This window comes from Manacus candei, unplaced genomic scaffold, assembly GCF_025592945.1.
Source record: "Manacus candei isolate 608988 ecotype Guabito, Panama unplaced genomic scaffold, ASM2559294v1 h1tg000011l, whole genome shotgun sequence".
Lineage (NCBI taxonomy): Eukaryota > Metazoa > Chordata > Aves > Passeriformes > Pipridae > Manacus > Manacus candei.
In genome coordinates this window covers 22,895,071-22,910,886 of record NW_026138059.1, presented here as the reverse complement: position 1 = coordinate 22,910,886, position 15,816 = coordinate 22,895,071, and the positions used below count along the sequence as shown (strand labels likewise).

Sequence of the window (15,816 nt, the reverse complement as noted above, 5' to 3'; positions counted from 1 at the left end):
CATTATCATTGCCTGGTCTGTGGTACCAGAACTACCGCTGGGTGACTTTATCATAGCAACAGCTCCTTAAAAAAAAAGTTGACACCTTGGGAATGTTGGCTGGATTAGCAGATTCATAAATGACTGTTGGCTTAATGTTAGTCCAGTCAGGTATTCCTATCTTAGATGCATTGCTTTTACATTGAAAGCCTTGTGGCAAATCTCTAAAGCAGAGATGGTTATTTTTAAGTTGCTTTCTATCCTATTTCAAATGCCTTCGTTGTCAGCATAAAAAAAAATAAATTAAATTTGAGGGATGCAAGCAGTGTCAATCAGTTTGAAACTTAATTCTTTTATCTAGTCAATGAATGTGAAATTGCAGAGAAAGCCGTAGTAACCAAGTATACTTTTTGTTTTGCATTTAACTTGAACTTTGATTCCTCCATTTATTTGTGCCTTACTGGTTACAAATCAGTCCCACTAGGTGACTCTGGTTATGCTACAGAACGTTCTCTCCCAGGTTTTTAAACTTAAGATTTGCTATTAAATCAATTGTTACAGTCATGGTTAATGTGAAGAATGTTTGGTCTGTTTGCCAGATTTTGGTCTTTATGATTAATAATAATCTTAGTCCCATGAATGTCACATGGGTTTACTTTCAGTAAGTATATATATTTTATCTAGTTCATGTTTTGACCTGTAGTCTTTATTTCATTTGGTCTAGTTGTGTAAGCATTCAAAACTGGTTTAATTCAGTGACCTGAGTCACCTAAACTCATGGAATGTATTTACTATGCCAGAGAGTGAAATTTGCTATAGAAATATCAAGAGTGTGAGATGGTTAAGCTTTTTAGGCAATTTTGAGATGCAACAAATAAGTCCTGAGATGGTTTTAAATTGCATGTGCGAATGCAGGTATTTGTTTTTTGGCCTATGTAATATTTGTGCCAGTCCTGAATTAAACAGTTGCTAATGAAGAATGTGTTCTTGGTGTATTTGTCATTCATTTTTCCAAGGAACCAATGAGGTTGTGGCTTTAGTGTTGTAATATTAGGCAGTTTCACATGCTGTATTTCCCAGGTACAACTGAGCATTCCAAAAAGAAAGAGCAATAAACCTTAAGTGGTTGCTGCAGCCAACTGTTCCAGACCTTATATATTTCACAAAAATAGTGTTATTGCACAGACCCTTGTAAATGTTTAAATTGTCGCTCATTTTGCTGAACAGTGTATGAGATATGGGTGTCTTAGTGGATGATCCAGGGGAAAAAATACGCTGAATGGTGGGCTGTCTAGTGAAAGCAACTGCTTGATAATGTACATAGAGATACACTTGAAATACAGCTCCTTACTAAAGCTGCAACGAGGCGTGTTTCCCTTGTGTGGTTAGGCACCTTTCCAACAACTGAGGGAGGTCCCTGCTTTCCTTAAGGAGGGCACAGGAGCAGGTGGCACTCACCTTTTGGGATTGTCTTAACCGTAGAACTGGAAAATGGAAGACCTAGATTCTGTTCTCTCCTTGGTGGTAAGGTGCTCAGTTCAACACCTGCCACTTACCTAGGAGGACATCTCGGCTATAGATGTCTAGACAGGACTTCTTCCCAATTTTCCCCTGAACTTGTGCTGCTGTGGAGAGATCATGTTCTAGGTAAATTAGAAAGTGGTAGAAATTATCTTTGGCTTCAGGCAGACTTGAATTTGTAGGATGAGTGTTCTGTTAGGTCGTAAGTAGAAGCTGCACACCATTCAGTTCTTGTCATAGCGTCTGTTTCCTTTCAGATGTTCTCACTAAGTTGCTTCTTAATAGATCTGACACTGTTGGTTTCTTAGGAATGCCAGGGTTGTCACTTGGATGGTATATGCTTCAGCTTAGCCTTAACATTTTTAGTTCCCTTAGGCCTTAGGCAGAAGTTTCTCAATTCTGAGAATGTACGAGGGGAAAAAAGAAAACTACTAGGACTTCAGAATCTTCCACATCAAAAAGATATCTAGTAATCTTAGGCAGATGCACAATTTTTGTTTGGTTCGGTGATTTAATTTTGGTTGGTGTTGCAATTTGGACATTGAGTACTGGAGTTCCTTGAGTCTGACCCTAATTAGGTTTGTGGTGTTACAGTGCTACCCTTGATTGTTATTTTTTGGACTTCTGTTGTTTCCTTTAAGCAGTATCTTTTGAGGCTGAGCTCTGCTGATTCAGACTGCTTGCAAAAAGCGTTCTGTCTGGGGCCTTTGAGTGTAGGTTTCTCCTGTGATAAAGCTGATAGTTCTTGTCCCATGAGTGAGCTACCCTGTAGAAGAATATTAAAAGAAGTTTCCTAAAAGCTTTTAGGTTCTATACAGCCCTGTAGTTCTGTTCTTTTCCTTTGGGTTTGTGTGGTGTTTTTTTTTTGTTTTTGTTTTGTTTTGTTTTTTTTTTTTTTTTTGTTAGTTTTTTTTTCTTTAAATTTTTTTTTAATAACTTGGTTTACAGCATATCTTTATGAACAGTTGCAGGAACATATGGTGACTCCTGTTACTTAAAATTATGCTGTTGAAAGTATGAAGACTATATTACAGTAGCAAGAAAGATTGGGGGAGAGCAGGCATTTTTGCAGTCTTTCTCACTGTAAAATATTGAAATTTTTGCAGCATTTTTGAATGTCATTGCTTTGCCTAAATCTGATGTATGACTTGGCGGATTCTGTAGGTAGGCATTGCAATTACTGAATCAGAAAGCTTGTGTTTTAGTTGATAAAGCCTTAGCCTTACGATGTTTAAGAAATCGTTGTGTAATGTAGAAAATAGTCAAGTAGGAGTATTGAAGCCTTTCAAGAAAAAAATTATTCTTCTGGTCAACAGATTTCCAAAAAATCTCAAACAAAACTGACAACAAAAGACCTTTAATGACTAGATGTTGCTCTTTTGTCTTACTGGATTGACTCTCATTGTGAGTTGCATCTTTGAGAAGTCAGGCTTTGCTGTAACCAGCAGTGTGCCTTCTTACGTCTGACATGATTCGTGTGCCTCAGGGGCTTCCTGTGTGCCTGAAAGCCTTTTACTTATTTGTAATCTTAATGTGTTCCTGATTGCAAAGTGTTCATTTGGACTGATTCTTATTGCATTACTGTAGCTTTAAGACAATCTTTCTGAGCATGGTCATGTATTGTGGTGTCCTTTGCAACATGCTCTGTGTGGTAGTTCTGGAGCCAGCAAAGGTGGCCTTAGTCCTTTCATCGTATTCTGAAGAATGCTTTGAAATACTGATACAAAAAGAATGTTTTTTACGATGTTGTGTTAAATTCACAGATCTGAATACTTCAAAATCCTCCTACCTTTGTGACTATCTGACTTGCTGGAAAGCTAAGCCACCTTAGCCTTTGACACTTAAAGGTCACACTATATATTTCTAACTGTTGTGAATTTGATGATGAGTCTTTTTCTAAATGCCAAAGCATTTCATCAGAGCATGTAGAAATACCAGGAGTATGTTTCAGAAATGCAGGAGAATTTTAAATATGTTAACTAGTGATTTGAAGCAACTTTCTGATTCTTTTGGAAGAGGAGGAAGAAAAAGAAATTCTTACTGAACCTGCTCTCCCCCTTTCTCAGTTTCCTTTGAAATGACAAATCACTCAGTTATATTTGTGAAAGAAAAGCTTTAATCTCTCCCAGAAACACCACTGTCTGTTATCCTCTGTGTTGCTGTATAAATGTTGCTTGCCCTGGAAACCATATTGGTAGTTCAGGAATAGTGGATGATTGTGTAACTCTTAGTACTTGAATTGGTGTTTGTTTTTCTGATGCCCTCCGTCCCACTTTTATGGAAATGGTCAGAAAAAAGAAATAAACCAAAACAAACCTTTAAAATTGCAAAGTGTGAGGGGAAGGCTGACCTACCTGTTGCATCACTATTGGAGAAAGTACAGGCCAAAGTTGCATTTCTTGGCTATTTTTGAAAAACTCTGATCCTGGAGCTAAGACATGCTGTTTCATTGAGACCTAGAAGGACAGTGTCATTGATAGCTGTAGTTCCTGTAAGGTAAAATGAGGCTTTTTACAGGTTTTCATGTGTCCGGGGGAAGAGATTTGTTTTTGGTTTTTTTTTTAACTGGGGCATATTTTCATCTAGATCTCTGTACTAGAATCCCAGCTATTTGCTTTGATTCTAGATACTCTCCTGTTGGAAGCTTATGATGAATGGTCCCACACTTTCATGTAAAATGCATTAGTTAAATTTTATGTAAACAGGCATTGTATCCAGAACTAGAAAGCCTGTGACTTGTTGTCATTTGAGTATATTATTTCTAATATATTTATTAATTATCAATAGATTATGAAACTTAGACCTTAAATATGAACATTTTTTAAATGAAGTAAGGACTTATGCACTTTTGTGTTTGTTTCACAAAGTGTTTGATAGCTTATTCAAAGATTTGGCGAGTGTGATAAACATAGTTTCTTCCATCTGTATTAAAAAACATGCTTTAAAACAGGTACTATGTAAACAGCTGAATTAAAAAGTGTTGCTTTTCTAATAAGTTCAAGTTCTGCAGTTGCAATTTTCATATTAATTTAGTAACATTATTTGGTCCAACTTCATTTTAAATTGTCAGCCCAGAAGCAAATTAGTTAGAATTTTAGGATGAAATTTGGATTTAACTGCATAAAAAAAGTTTGGTGGTGGTTTTTTTGTTGTTGTTCTTTTTTCTTCTAAGGAAATATTGTGACAACTAAAAGATAAATGGGGACAAAACTTTTTTTTCTGAAAGTATGAAAGGACATCTTACTGGAATCTCATATAAGTAGTTATGGATCCTTTCAGCAAGATTAAGTTACATGACTTGGCATTATATTGCCACATCAAAACCTAAATGTAGTCATTCTCCTTAACAGGTATATTCATAGGAAACAGCAGCTCTAAAGTTCTTGGTCCTGAAAAACTTTTTTAAGTACTTAAAAATAAACTGTTGTTGAATATAGAGTACAACAGGCATAAGCCACTTATCAGTGGCATTAACAGACTTGGAGGGTTTTTTTTGTTTATGTTCTTGGTTGTAGTTAGGAAAGTACTGCAGAAGTCAATAATCCTTGAGGGGGAAAAAAACCCCAACCCAACAAAAAAACCCCAAACCAAATCCAAAAAAACTTGTAGCCTTGCAGCAGGATAAAAATGTTAATGAGTCTGCAAACTTTTTAGCTATGGAATTGCAAAAGTTTGAATGTCTTCTACTTTCAACTATAGAATTGTAAAAATTGAATGTCTTATCCTGTCTTACCAAGTTGATTAGTAGCTTGAGTTGGCTTCTCTAATAATGTCTCAAATTTGATGGGACAGTTCTTGTTATCAGAAATATGAAAATACAGAGCTGTGGTTGAGAAACCTGGTCAGGATTTCTTAGCAAGATTAGCATGACTGACTTAATGTATTTATTTTACCACAAATTACAGAGAAAGTACCTCAAAGGGGAAAAGTTGCCACAGCTTGTTTATGTAGTTTTCAAGCAAATATGAATAATTTCTCTCTCGGCACTATTTAATTTTTAGAGAAAGGATTATATAGTGTTACTTTAAAATTCAGTTAATTTTGAATTTAATTTTTAATCTCTCTATGTGAATGTCAGGTACATGAAGTGAGACAGTTATGTAAATAAAGCTTGATAGACATTTTTGAAAAGATGTAGTGCTTATGTCTGGGTATTTCTAAAGTACTGTTTGTGAAGAACAAAGGTTTTATTTCACTGGGAGATCTCTGCGTCTGCACTTGAGAAGAGCAAGTGCTTTCCAGCATCTGCTTTCCTTCCTTAAAGGATTACAACGTGACCCTATTTCTAATACTTACCACTACAAAAGTTAGGTAGAACAGGTGTGTTGGAAGGATCTTGGAATGGTGCAGGACTGCTCATGAAAACCTTATTTACTTATTAGTCTGCTGTAATAGCTTTCATTAGACTATGTTTTAACTTTTTATGGAGTAAAGTATGTAATGCTTTCATACAATCAAGAGAATATAACTTGTTTGTGAATACTCACAAACTTATTTTTAGGTCCCTTGATTTCCTGACCCATCTTAAAGTTTAGACCCAAGCTCTTATGACTGTGCTATAGTAAAGAAAAAAAAAGTGGCTCTTATTGGTCCTTAGTTTTCTTTTTCATGTTGTTTCTTTCTTTGAGAATCCTTGGGCTGAAGAAGCAGTGGATTTGATAAGGTTGTTTTGAAGGTGATCTCGGAAATTCCTTTATTTCATTTGATCACCTTTGAAAACAATTGGAGCAATAGAATCAGCAAGCAGATACTAACCTCCCTTGTAAGATCATCCTCTTCTGGTTATGTGATGGTTATAATTGTATATCTCTTAAGTGCTGCTTTTATTTCAAATGGTGTCCTAGTGAAACAGGTTATACTTAGAAATGCTGGCACAAAATCAGGAATAATTATAATTTAATCATAATCAGGCAATAATTGTATTTAAAACATTAAACTTGTTTTCGAAACTGAAAATGTGTACTGCCATGCATCCAGTGAGAAAGCTTGGAGCAAGTGGATACATTCATGCTAATTTTGTTTTACATTTACTATGTGAAGTTACGATGGGGAATATATGCCTTTTCATAGCCACATACTAGTTAATCTGTGTAATTGCAGATAATTTTTTTATATTAAATATATATTATATATTAAAAACCAAACAAACTAAAACCAATGCACATGTTGATGTTAAGGTTGAAAGTTACAGCCACACAGACATTAAGAAATAAGAATGAGATTGCAGAAGACAATGTCTGAGTGTTTTGTCCCCAAGTCTGTAGCTGGCTGATTGTCTAATTAATGTAAAGTTGTCTGGTGCTGTTCCTGGTTCCATGCATTTCTTTCCAAGTGGGTCCTTAATTTCTTTTGTAGGATGTATGGTAGTTGCATTGCATGAGCCTTTTTTAAGCTTATACATTTTCCCCAACTTTTTAACAATGTGTCTTTTGAAAATTTTTAATAGAAACACTTTCTTAGCTTTGAGATCTTTGGCTATGTTGCATTTTTATTTAACACTGTTAGCATAAGCAGTGACTGAAATTGTCATGTACAGAACTTGATCATAAAAAGGTCAAGTTGAAGCCTGTAAGAATTTTCTGGATTTCTACAATGGAAATTGTAGAGTGTAATTTTTAACCCTACTTGAAGTTAATGGAGAGTCTACAGTATGGTTGAAGAATCAGACTATCTGGATGCACTGATGTGTTGGTTGTCTCCCTACCCAATCTCTCTGCCCTCTTCACATGTTTTATGTGTTTATATAAATCAGTCAGAAATATTGGAGACCCTCATGGAGGTCATAGTAGGAATGTATTTCATAATGGCAATGATGTCTAGTTTTTGTGAATTTAAACACACGTTCCCTGTTAATGACTGTTTGAATGTTTTAGTACAGTTTAATCCTTGTTTTGTTTAGAATTTACTGTCAGTGTTATGGCATTAACTAATTCAGGTCAAAAGGGTTTCTTCCTGCAAATTGTCAATCAAGCAGAGACTACTTAAGTTGCAGTCGGGTTTTTCTGTGTGCTCCTGCTCCTTCAGAGAGCTGGTTGTTGACTGTCCTTTATTTTTAGCTTTAAGTGGACACTTCATTACAGGCAATTCCTATGCTATACCAACTTATGTCTGTGTATCTTAATGTGACTTCCTGCCCCATCTTCTGAAGTCTAACCTTCCACTGATCTGTGTGATGTGGTTTCTTACTTTCTAATTCTGCTTCTACTTTCAATGCAATGTGGCAAACTCTAAAGCCATAACAGCATTATCATATTGCTTACATCATCATTGTTTCCTTTCCTTTAAACAGTTAACCTGCCTGGCCTAACTAGGTCTTTGTTAGCAACTACTGATTAGATTTAGGCTAAAAGACATAGGAAAAAAATGGGAGTCCCAGTCAGAAGAACTTGAAAGATGAGGTACCATCTAGGACAGCTCAGCAAAATGCTCTGTGCATGGATTTTCTGCTACACAAGGTGATTTTTGGGCTAACGTCCAAAAGGTACATGGCTTGCTCATATGGACGTCTTGTAATTTCCAGTGTGAACTAGAGATGTATAAGCAGTTATTTCTTATGTTGTGGCCTGCATGAAGTCTTCCAGTGGAATAATGTGGGATTTTTAGATGTATTTTTAGGTCAGGTTTTGTAGTCCTATGAGAAATATAGAATGGCTTAAGTGAGGTTATGGATGCATTATTTTGAATCAGTTTGCATGTAGTCCTACTGAAATAGTTTTGAAATTTTTTGAGAGGTTCCACCTTTTAGATAGTATATAAAAGCACATCTTGAGGATGCTGAAGAGCAAAACCAGCATAATGATCTAATAGTTCAAATAGAAGCTAGTACTGAGTATGCACGATGTATATTAAGAAAAATCTTCTTTAAAAAATAAAGCTGTAAATAATTTGTATGTAGCCTTTATGAAACTTCAGGCATCCATAGGGTGGGTGATCTGTAAGACCTTCCATTGAAAGATTTCATCTTTCAAGACAAATGCAGCATTCCTGAATGGATGACTGAGTTGACTGGTAGGAAGAAAGAAACATTTTTGGTAAACATTTTATTCTTAATTTAATTACTTTCAGTCCTCTTCCTACGATTTGATCCCTTGTTGCTGCTCTGGAAGACCTGCTGATTTTTTATTTTTTATTTTTTATTTTTTTAAACTGTTTTAAAAAGCAAGTCTTCTTTCCACTCCTACAAATGTGTAGCAACCTCTTCTAACTTTGCAGGAAGTCTGTAGATATTTTTTGCCTTACCATGGAAGCATGCTGTGATTGCAGATTGTTCCTTAAAGCAAAGGAGAGCACAAACCTCCAAAAGAACTTCCAAATACTTGGAGACTGATTTGACTTGAGCAGCTGTGATGTAATTTCATCACGTATGAAAGAGGCTATATGTTTTAATAACAATTAGTTAGCATTGCTTTTTTGCTAGTTTTAGAAAAATTTTCTAGCATACCATTGTTGTGATCGTTAGAATCTAAATTTCAGTTTTCCAGTTTGAATGTTGCTTGTAACTAATATTCGTTTGTTCCTATGCATTTAAGTAGAGTAGTTCTCTTCCTGTTAAGGGTGTTTTAGTAGTCATACAAAACAGTCCTCTCCTTAGTGTCCATATAAAGCTGAACTTGTAGGTTTTCCATCATCATGATGAGTGGAAATATTTCTCTGTAGCTGTTTGTCTTAGAATTTACTTACCTTGAACATGGGAAGCAAAAAATATGTGTGTTGCTTTGGAAGATTTTGTTCTTATCGTTGTCTGTTTGTCTAGCACATATGCACCTTCTCTTCTGGTCTAGCTTAGAACTACAGTTTTCTTTTTGTTGCTGCATTATATGTGATGGATTGCAATGAATACACAGTGATCTTTTTCACTGTGTTTCCAACTAATTGCCCCAGTTCCTTAACATGAAGGATGGATTCTACCTCAGGGTAGTAGAGGCTTAGTTCACTGATTTTTTTTTTTTTTTTTTTTAAAACAATGCTGGTGACTTGTGTTGGAAGACATGATAGAAATGTGTAGTGTGACTGTATGTAGACTGAGTTTCATTAAAGTGTGATAGTAAGTTATTTCTAATAATCTTACTAAGTTCATGACCTTTTGCATTTTGTCCTGTTGGCTTTTAATTGTTTCCATTGATGTGATCTGTGCTGTCCCAAATCTGTTCTCAGTGGATTATTTCCTAATGTTCATTTCATCAAAGGGCTCTTATATTTTCTAGAATCAATAACAGAGAGACCTGGCTTGAGAAACTTCAGTGATAACATCCTTTTAGCTCTGTGTGTCTTTCAAAATCAATAACTGTTATTCTTACCTTAGAAAGTTTACCTACTCTGCATTTCTCCTACTAATTACAGTCTGCTCCATTTAAGCCAAGTTTTCAGTATCTTATTATGGCTTTGAAATCTAATTAGGTTGAATTAATTATATTTTCTTGGCATTAAATAGTTAGTTATTTTATTGAAGAAAGTGTTAAGTTTCTCTAGTACTCTCTACTCTTGATTAATTTTCTTTTTACTTGATTTTTTCTTTTTTTCCCTCCATGTCTTTTACTTTTCTTGAAAACTGAGTTTTAGGTGTTTCATACTATCTATTGATAACAGTTCAGAAAGGCTTATTATTGAGTTTACTCTGTACAGTGCACTGTAGGTGGTACTATTCTCCCTTCCTACAACAAATATTTTTATACATCTAAGGCATTTCATTATAAGTTTGACAGCTCTATTCTGCCTGGTTTGGGGCAAACAATAGCTCTCCTCAAAACTGAGAGGAAGAGAGTCATCCCTTTTTCATTATCTTATGTTGTCATAATTCCTCCCTTCAGGATGTACCAATGTTCACTTGTTTCCTTGCTAGTGAAAATATGGGCAGATTGGACTCTTAATTCTTGGAGCCAAGACTACAAATTAATAATAATCTTTTCTTAGTCCTTTGTGTAACATTACTGGTTCTTCCCTGTTTGTGGCTGAAGAATCCATGCTATTACTTTGCTACCAGCAGTGTCTTATCACCTTCACTCTTCACAGCCCTTTGTTGGAACACAGCCTTTCCTGAAGCACTGGAATAGGTTGTCCAGTGAACTTATAGACTCTCTGTCCATGGAAGTGTTCAAGGCTGGGCTGGATGGGGCTCTGAGCAACTTGATCTACTGGAAGGTGCCTCTGTTCATGGCAGGGGTTTGGAGCTAGGTGATCTTTAAGGTCTCTTCCAACCCAAACCATTTTATGATTCTGTGACAGCTCTCAATTAATGATTGCTTTTTCTGTTCTTGTGAGCAATCTCTTCCCTTCACCTTCTTCATGTAGTTCTTGCATCTTTGATTTAAAAGGAGTGGAGTGGGGAAGGCAGCTTCCTTCTTGATGAAGTTCTTTATCTAACTTGCTGAAGTAACAACTTCACTGATTTACTACAGCTTCACTTTCTGCAATTTAACATTTAGTTTCTATTCCAAATGACTAGCTCATCTGTTTTAGCTTTATTATTGAAGAAATTCCATTGTAAGGTGTCATTTATTAATCCCAAAATAGTTTTGTTTAAAAAAAAAATTCTACTGGGTAGCACACTCTAGTAGGCTTTGGTTTTTAATTTATAATAATAAAAATTACATCTTGGACAGTTATCCTCAACAATAATTTTTGTTCTTATAAGGATCTTTATTTCCAAATATTTGTTCTTCAGACCTGAAGGATTGTACTTAAAGGTCTTATAGTCACCCTTTCTAAAAGCACTTTTTAAAACCAGATTCTGGACATGTTTAGAATAAAACTATTTGCACTGTACCTGTCCCTAAATAGTAGAATGCTATTCTTTTCCTTTACATAAGAAGGGAATGTTTTCCAACTAACACTCTAATCCCCAGGGGGTTCTTGAAAATGGTCCATCCAAACTATTTCTTGATGGAAAGGATTAAAAAACTGCATCATCTTAATAGTTGATTTTTTTTTCCTTCTATTTCTCATTTTTCCCTTCACCATGGTTAGCAAATAGTTCTTCCCACAACATGTCTTGTTTTCCTTGGAAAAGAAAAAAATCTTCGAAACTTAGGCTCCGGAAGAACCCTGAAATTTTATTTAGGTAGGACTTGAACGTTAGGAAGCTTGACACTTCGATGTTTCCTTTGTTGGAGGAAGGGAAAGGAAACAGAAATCTCCCTATATAAAATACTTCTTTTCCAATTTTTTACTATATTTCTGCAAAGCTTATTCTTGTGCTGAAATTCTTTCTGCTTTCCACCTGCCTTCCCCAACTGTCTCCCTTTAATACAGTGAGCTTTCTATATACAAAAAACAGCACAAAGTTGTAATTTTGTCATGGTAGTGGGATCTTGCTTAGGCTAAATTAATTCTACATACCTGACTGTTGCAATGTTATTGTTGCTTGCTTGGAGCTCTGTTTTTATTTTCCATCTCTTTCTATAAGATACTTCTGTTCATTTGTTCTGGAATTCTGGGTAAAAGGGAACATAAAACTTGCATTGGTTTATGTTCTCTTTTGCTAATTCAGAAACTCATTTGACTTTTAGGGAAATTATTTGTAGTAAGGAAGACCTTTATCAAACACCTGAAAGCACTGATAATAGGTGTAGCAGCCTCTGTCACTGGGGGATGTGCAGGGGTGTGGGTGTGTTGTAAGACCATGGGGAAAGGATTTAGAATTCTTGCCTTTGTCTCAGCCTGTAAGAGAGAACAGTACTGACCTCACAGGTTTTTCAAGGCTTAATTTGTTAACTTTTAAAAATAATGCTGGTGGCCTCTAGAAGGTGCTGCAGAAGTGCATAGTGTTACTGTCTGCAGGCTGGATATTGGGGTTTTTTTCTTTTTTTTTTTTCTTCTCTTTTCTTTTTTTTTTTTTTCTGGCAGTATATAGGCCTGCCACAGTTAGGGGAAGAATTTTGTTTGGTATCTCTTTAAAGAAACTGCAAAAGTACCTTGCTGGGGAGAATAGAAAGGGGCTTTCTGAAGAGGTGCTGAAGACATGAAAATTCAGAGTGGTGATTGGTCACCTCTGCTTGATTGACAGGTTGCAGGGAAAAACAAAAACCCATTTGTTCTGGCTTAATGGAACTGGAAAACAGAAAATGAGTATCAGGTAAAAATTCCTTTTTTAAAATCTTTGCAGTTCTCCTTTAAAAAGTGGAGTTTTTACACAAATCTACTCCTTCCCCACTCCAGTAAATTAGGAGTAGGAATTACAGAAACAGGCAGTTGCTAAGTTGTGTAATGCGGGTTGTCTATGTCAGTGCATTTTTTAGGGGTCAGGTGTTCTGAAACACCTCAGCAGCCAATGCTACTGGGCTAGCTTAGCAAAAAGGCAGAGGATGGAAAGGGTGTAGTGACTAAGCCCTGAACTGGACCCAGCTCTCTGGTTAGGCTCAATTAGCAGGACATTCAAGGGGAAGATTTTATTTTCACTTCCTATACTGTGCCTGCTTTGTGGATAAAGTCTGTCAGTTTCTACTGCTATCAATTTGGCATCTTTCATGAGCATTACAAAATTCACTGAAAAGTGAATAGCTAAAAAAAGTAAGCTTTGTTTTAAAGTAGCAGTATACTGTTGTACAGATTTTATAATAAATTTCAGCATCAGCACCACAGTTTTGTAAATCGTAATTGTAAAATTATTTACTTATGTTAATTATTTTGTATGTTGATGTATTTCAGATTGAAGGACAAGGACATGGTGCAGTTTTTGACTGCAAGTGCTCTCCTGATGGACAGCATTTTGCATGTACTGATTCTCACGGTCACCTTCTGATTTTTGGCTTTGGTTCCAGTAGCAAATATGACAAGGTACAGTGCAAAATGAAAAATCAAATGTTTGTCTGTGTTGAATGCGTTGATGCAAACTTTTCTTTAGAGCTTCATTTCAAGAGGGTGTATCTTAAGACAATTTTGAGACATTAATATGGGATGTTTTGAATTTCTGTTGTTGACATTGAGCTTTCTTTCACTGTCTTTTTTTAAATTATGGAGACATGCTGTTAAACTACTGTTTATGTGGGAAGTTCAAAATAATATTAACTTAAAAAGAGAATTTAAAATTAACCAGTCATTCTGTGTTCTCCTAAGTGACAAGGTTACAAGTGTCTACTAATGGGTCCACATGGATAATGTGAATAAACTGCAGTGGAACCGATAATAGTTAAACATTTTGCTTTAAATACTTTTCTGGTTTCTAACTAAGACAAAAAAAAGGATGTGGGTGTGTAATAGAACTAATTCCTGCTATCTCTATTTAAGCATTGCATAGCCTGGGAGAGAATTATTGACAAAAAACGTACTGTATGTTCTAGTGATGCAGTTTTATGTTTGTTATTGAAGTACTGTCATGGATGCCTTTGTGCTTACACAGCAACTTTCCATCATTAGTGTGATTAAAATATTGTGTCTTTACTCTAATGTCGTAGTCTGCATTGTGTATTCGAAATGTGGGTGTCTTGCCACAGACCCTCATGACTGTAAAAGATATGTAGTGGTTTGGTTTTTTTTTCTTCTGTAAAAAAATGAACATGCCCTATGAACCATACAGGTTACCTAGTTTGGAGCACCCACGAGGTCCTGGTTCTTCTTTTACCACCCAGGAAAGAAATGAGGTGTGTCCTTTCTCCCTCTTTCTAAGACCTAAACAGACCTATGTGCTCCAGGATTTTCATGTCTGCTTCTGGGCTGATAGTTGAATGTTGTTGTTGAAGTGCTGTTTTCTGGATCTTGTCTCCTGCTTTGGGTCTTCAGACTCAGTCTGGCCTTGAAAGCATTTTTGCAAATGGGGGCCTGAAGGAAGGAGAGCAAAAGGAATTTTAGTCTTTGTCATGTAAGCTGCATTTCTTTCTGTACTCCTACGGAACCATTTGCATATTGGGGATTTATTTTTTCTCCTTGTCTCTTTACTCTGATATGCAGACCTCAGTACTAGGCTGCTATTGCTATCCCTCAGTTATTATTAGCTGTGCGTTTCCCCTTCTATTCCAAGTAAAACAAATGAGTAGATGCACCACAAGCAAGGAAACTCAGGATTATCAGATAATTTTCTTCGTCTTTTAGAGTTCTTACTGTTCCAAACTTTAAAACCTGTTGTAATAGAAACATCTTTCTTACCATGTCCATGGATCGTTCCAGGTTTCTTTTACTCTCCAATTGTTTTCGAAGTATGTATTCCTCTGCTACTCAGAAATGCTGGAAATGAAATGAAGCTGAGAGTCTTTTTGCTGTGATAGCAAAGACAAGATTTTTCTTTACACTGCCATAGGAGAATTTACCTGTGAGAGATTAAATCTGTTTGAAGAATAAATACAATTGCTTTTTCCTGCTTGAATTCTACAGATCCTTTGTTCTCTTGGAGTTTTTGCTGCAGCCTCTGAGAAAAGATTACATTTAAAATTTTTCACTTAGTGGATGGTTTAAAGTGATCCTCCACAGCTCTTGCTGTGCCAGTGGTAATCTTGGCATTCTTGATCATAAAAAAAATTGGAGGAAATAGGACTTACATTTGTTACCTTTTTAATCTTAGTCTTCCACTCATAGAAAACTCAGCTTCTAAGTTTCTGATCTCTTCCTTGTGTGGTTCCATCGCTGCCTTTGGTTTTGTCTGACCTGATTTATGGGAAAGTGTAACTACAGGTAGGTATGTGCTGGAGATAATGTTCTTTTTTGTGTCTTCCTCCCCTCAGATACTTGGGGAGTTTTCAGACATCTTGTCAGAATATGATCTGGTAGGATCTGTGGTTTTTTGACCTTAAAGTGTTTTCCACCTGCCTTGGAAAATTAATTTTACAGAAGAAAAGAGTGTGATAACCTGTCCTGTGTTCCTGCATTTGCTCAGGACAGTGATTATAGCCGAGATAGTGTTAGCTCTGCTGAGAGAACAAGCTCTTGGTTTTCTACATGTATGTTTTTTTCATGTTATATTCAGATAGTATCTGTGTTTCCTGGTTGACTGAAACTGATATCCAGGCTCTTTCCCCCTACAGTGTGATCTTGGCCATGATGAAGGTGAATGGGGTGGGTTTTGTTTGCTTGTTTTTTGTTTGGTTTTTTTTTATGACACATGTCTTGGTGGAGTAATTCTGGTGTGGGGAAAAGAAAAGGAATACCTTCGCTGCTTGTTTGGGGTCCCTTGAGCCAATCTGAGCTGAAATTTCTGAGTGTGTGAAGATCACCAGAGTTCACTATCAACAGGGCATGTGCACTTCAGAAGTTCTTGCTTAGGTGGAAATTTGTCCAGGAATGCCTAAAGGTCCTAAAGTGTAAGGTGTCATTTAGTTGATTTTAAATCATAGACTATTCTGAGTTGGAAGGGACCCACGATGATCATTGAGTCTAACTCCTGACTCTGCA

General features: G+C 36.1%; 1 protein-coding gene across 1 annotated transcript in view; it reads left to right on the top strand.

Annotated features, from left to right (window-relative positions):
- Positions 1–15,816, top strand: part of PHIP (pleckstrin homology domain interacting protein) — a 107,629-nt gene that overhangs the window by 43,494 nt on the left and 48,319 nt on the right. Inside the window, exon 16 of the mRNA XM_051778004.1 lies at positions 13,144–13,272. Within this exon, the coding sequence (XP_051633964.1) occupies positions 13,144–13,272 (129 nt within the window). The remainder of the gene's footprint in view (positions 1–13,143; positions 13,273–15,816) is intronic.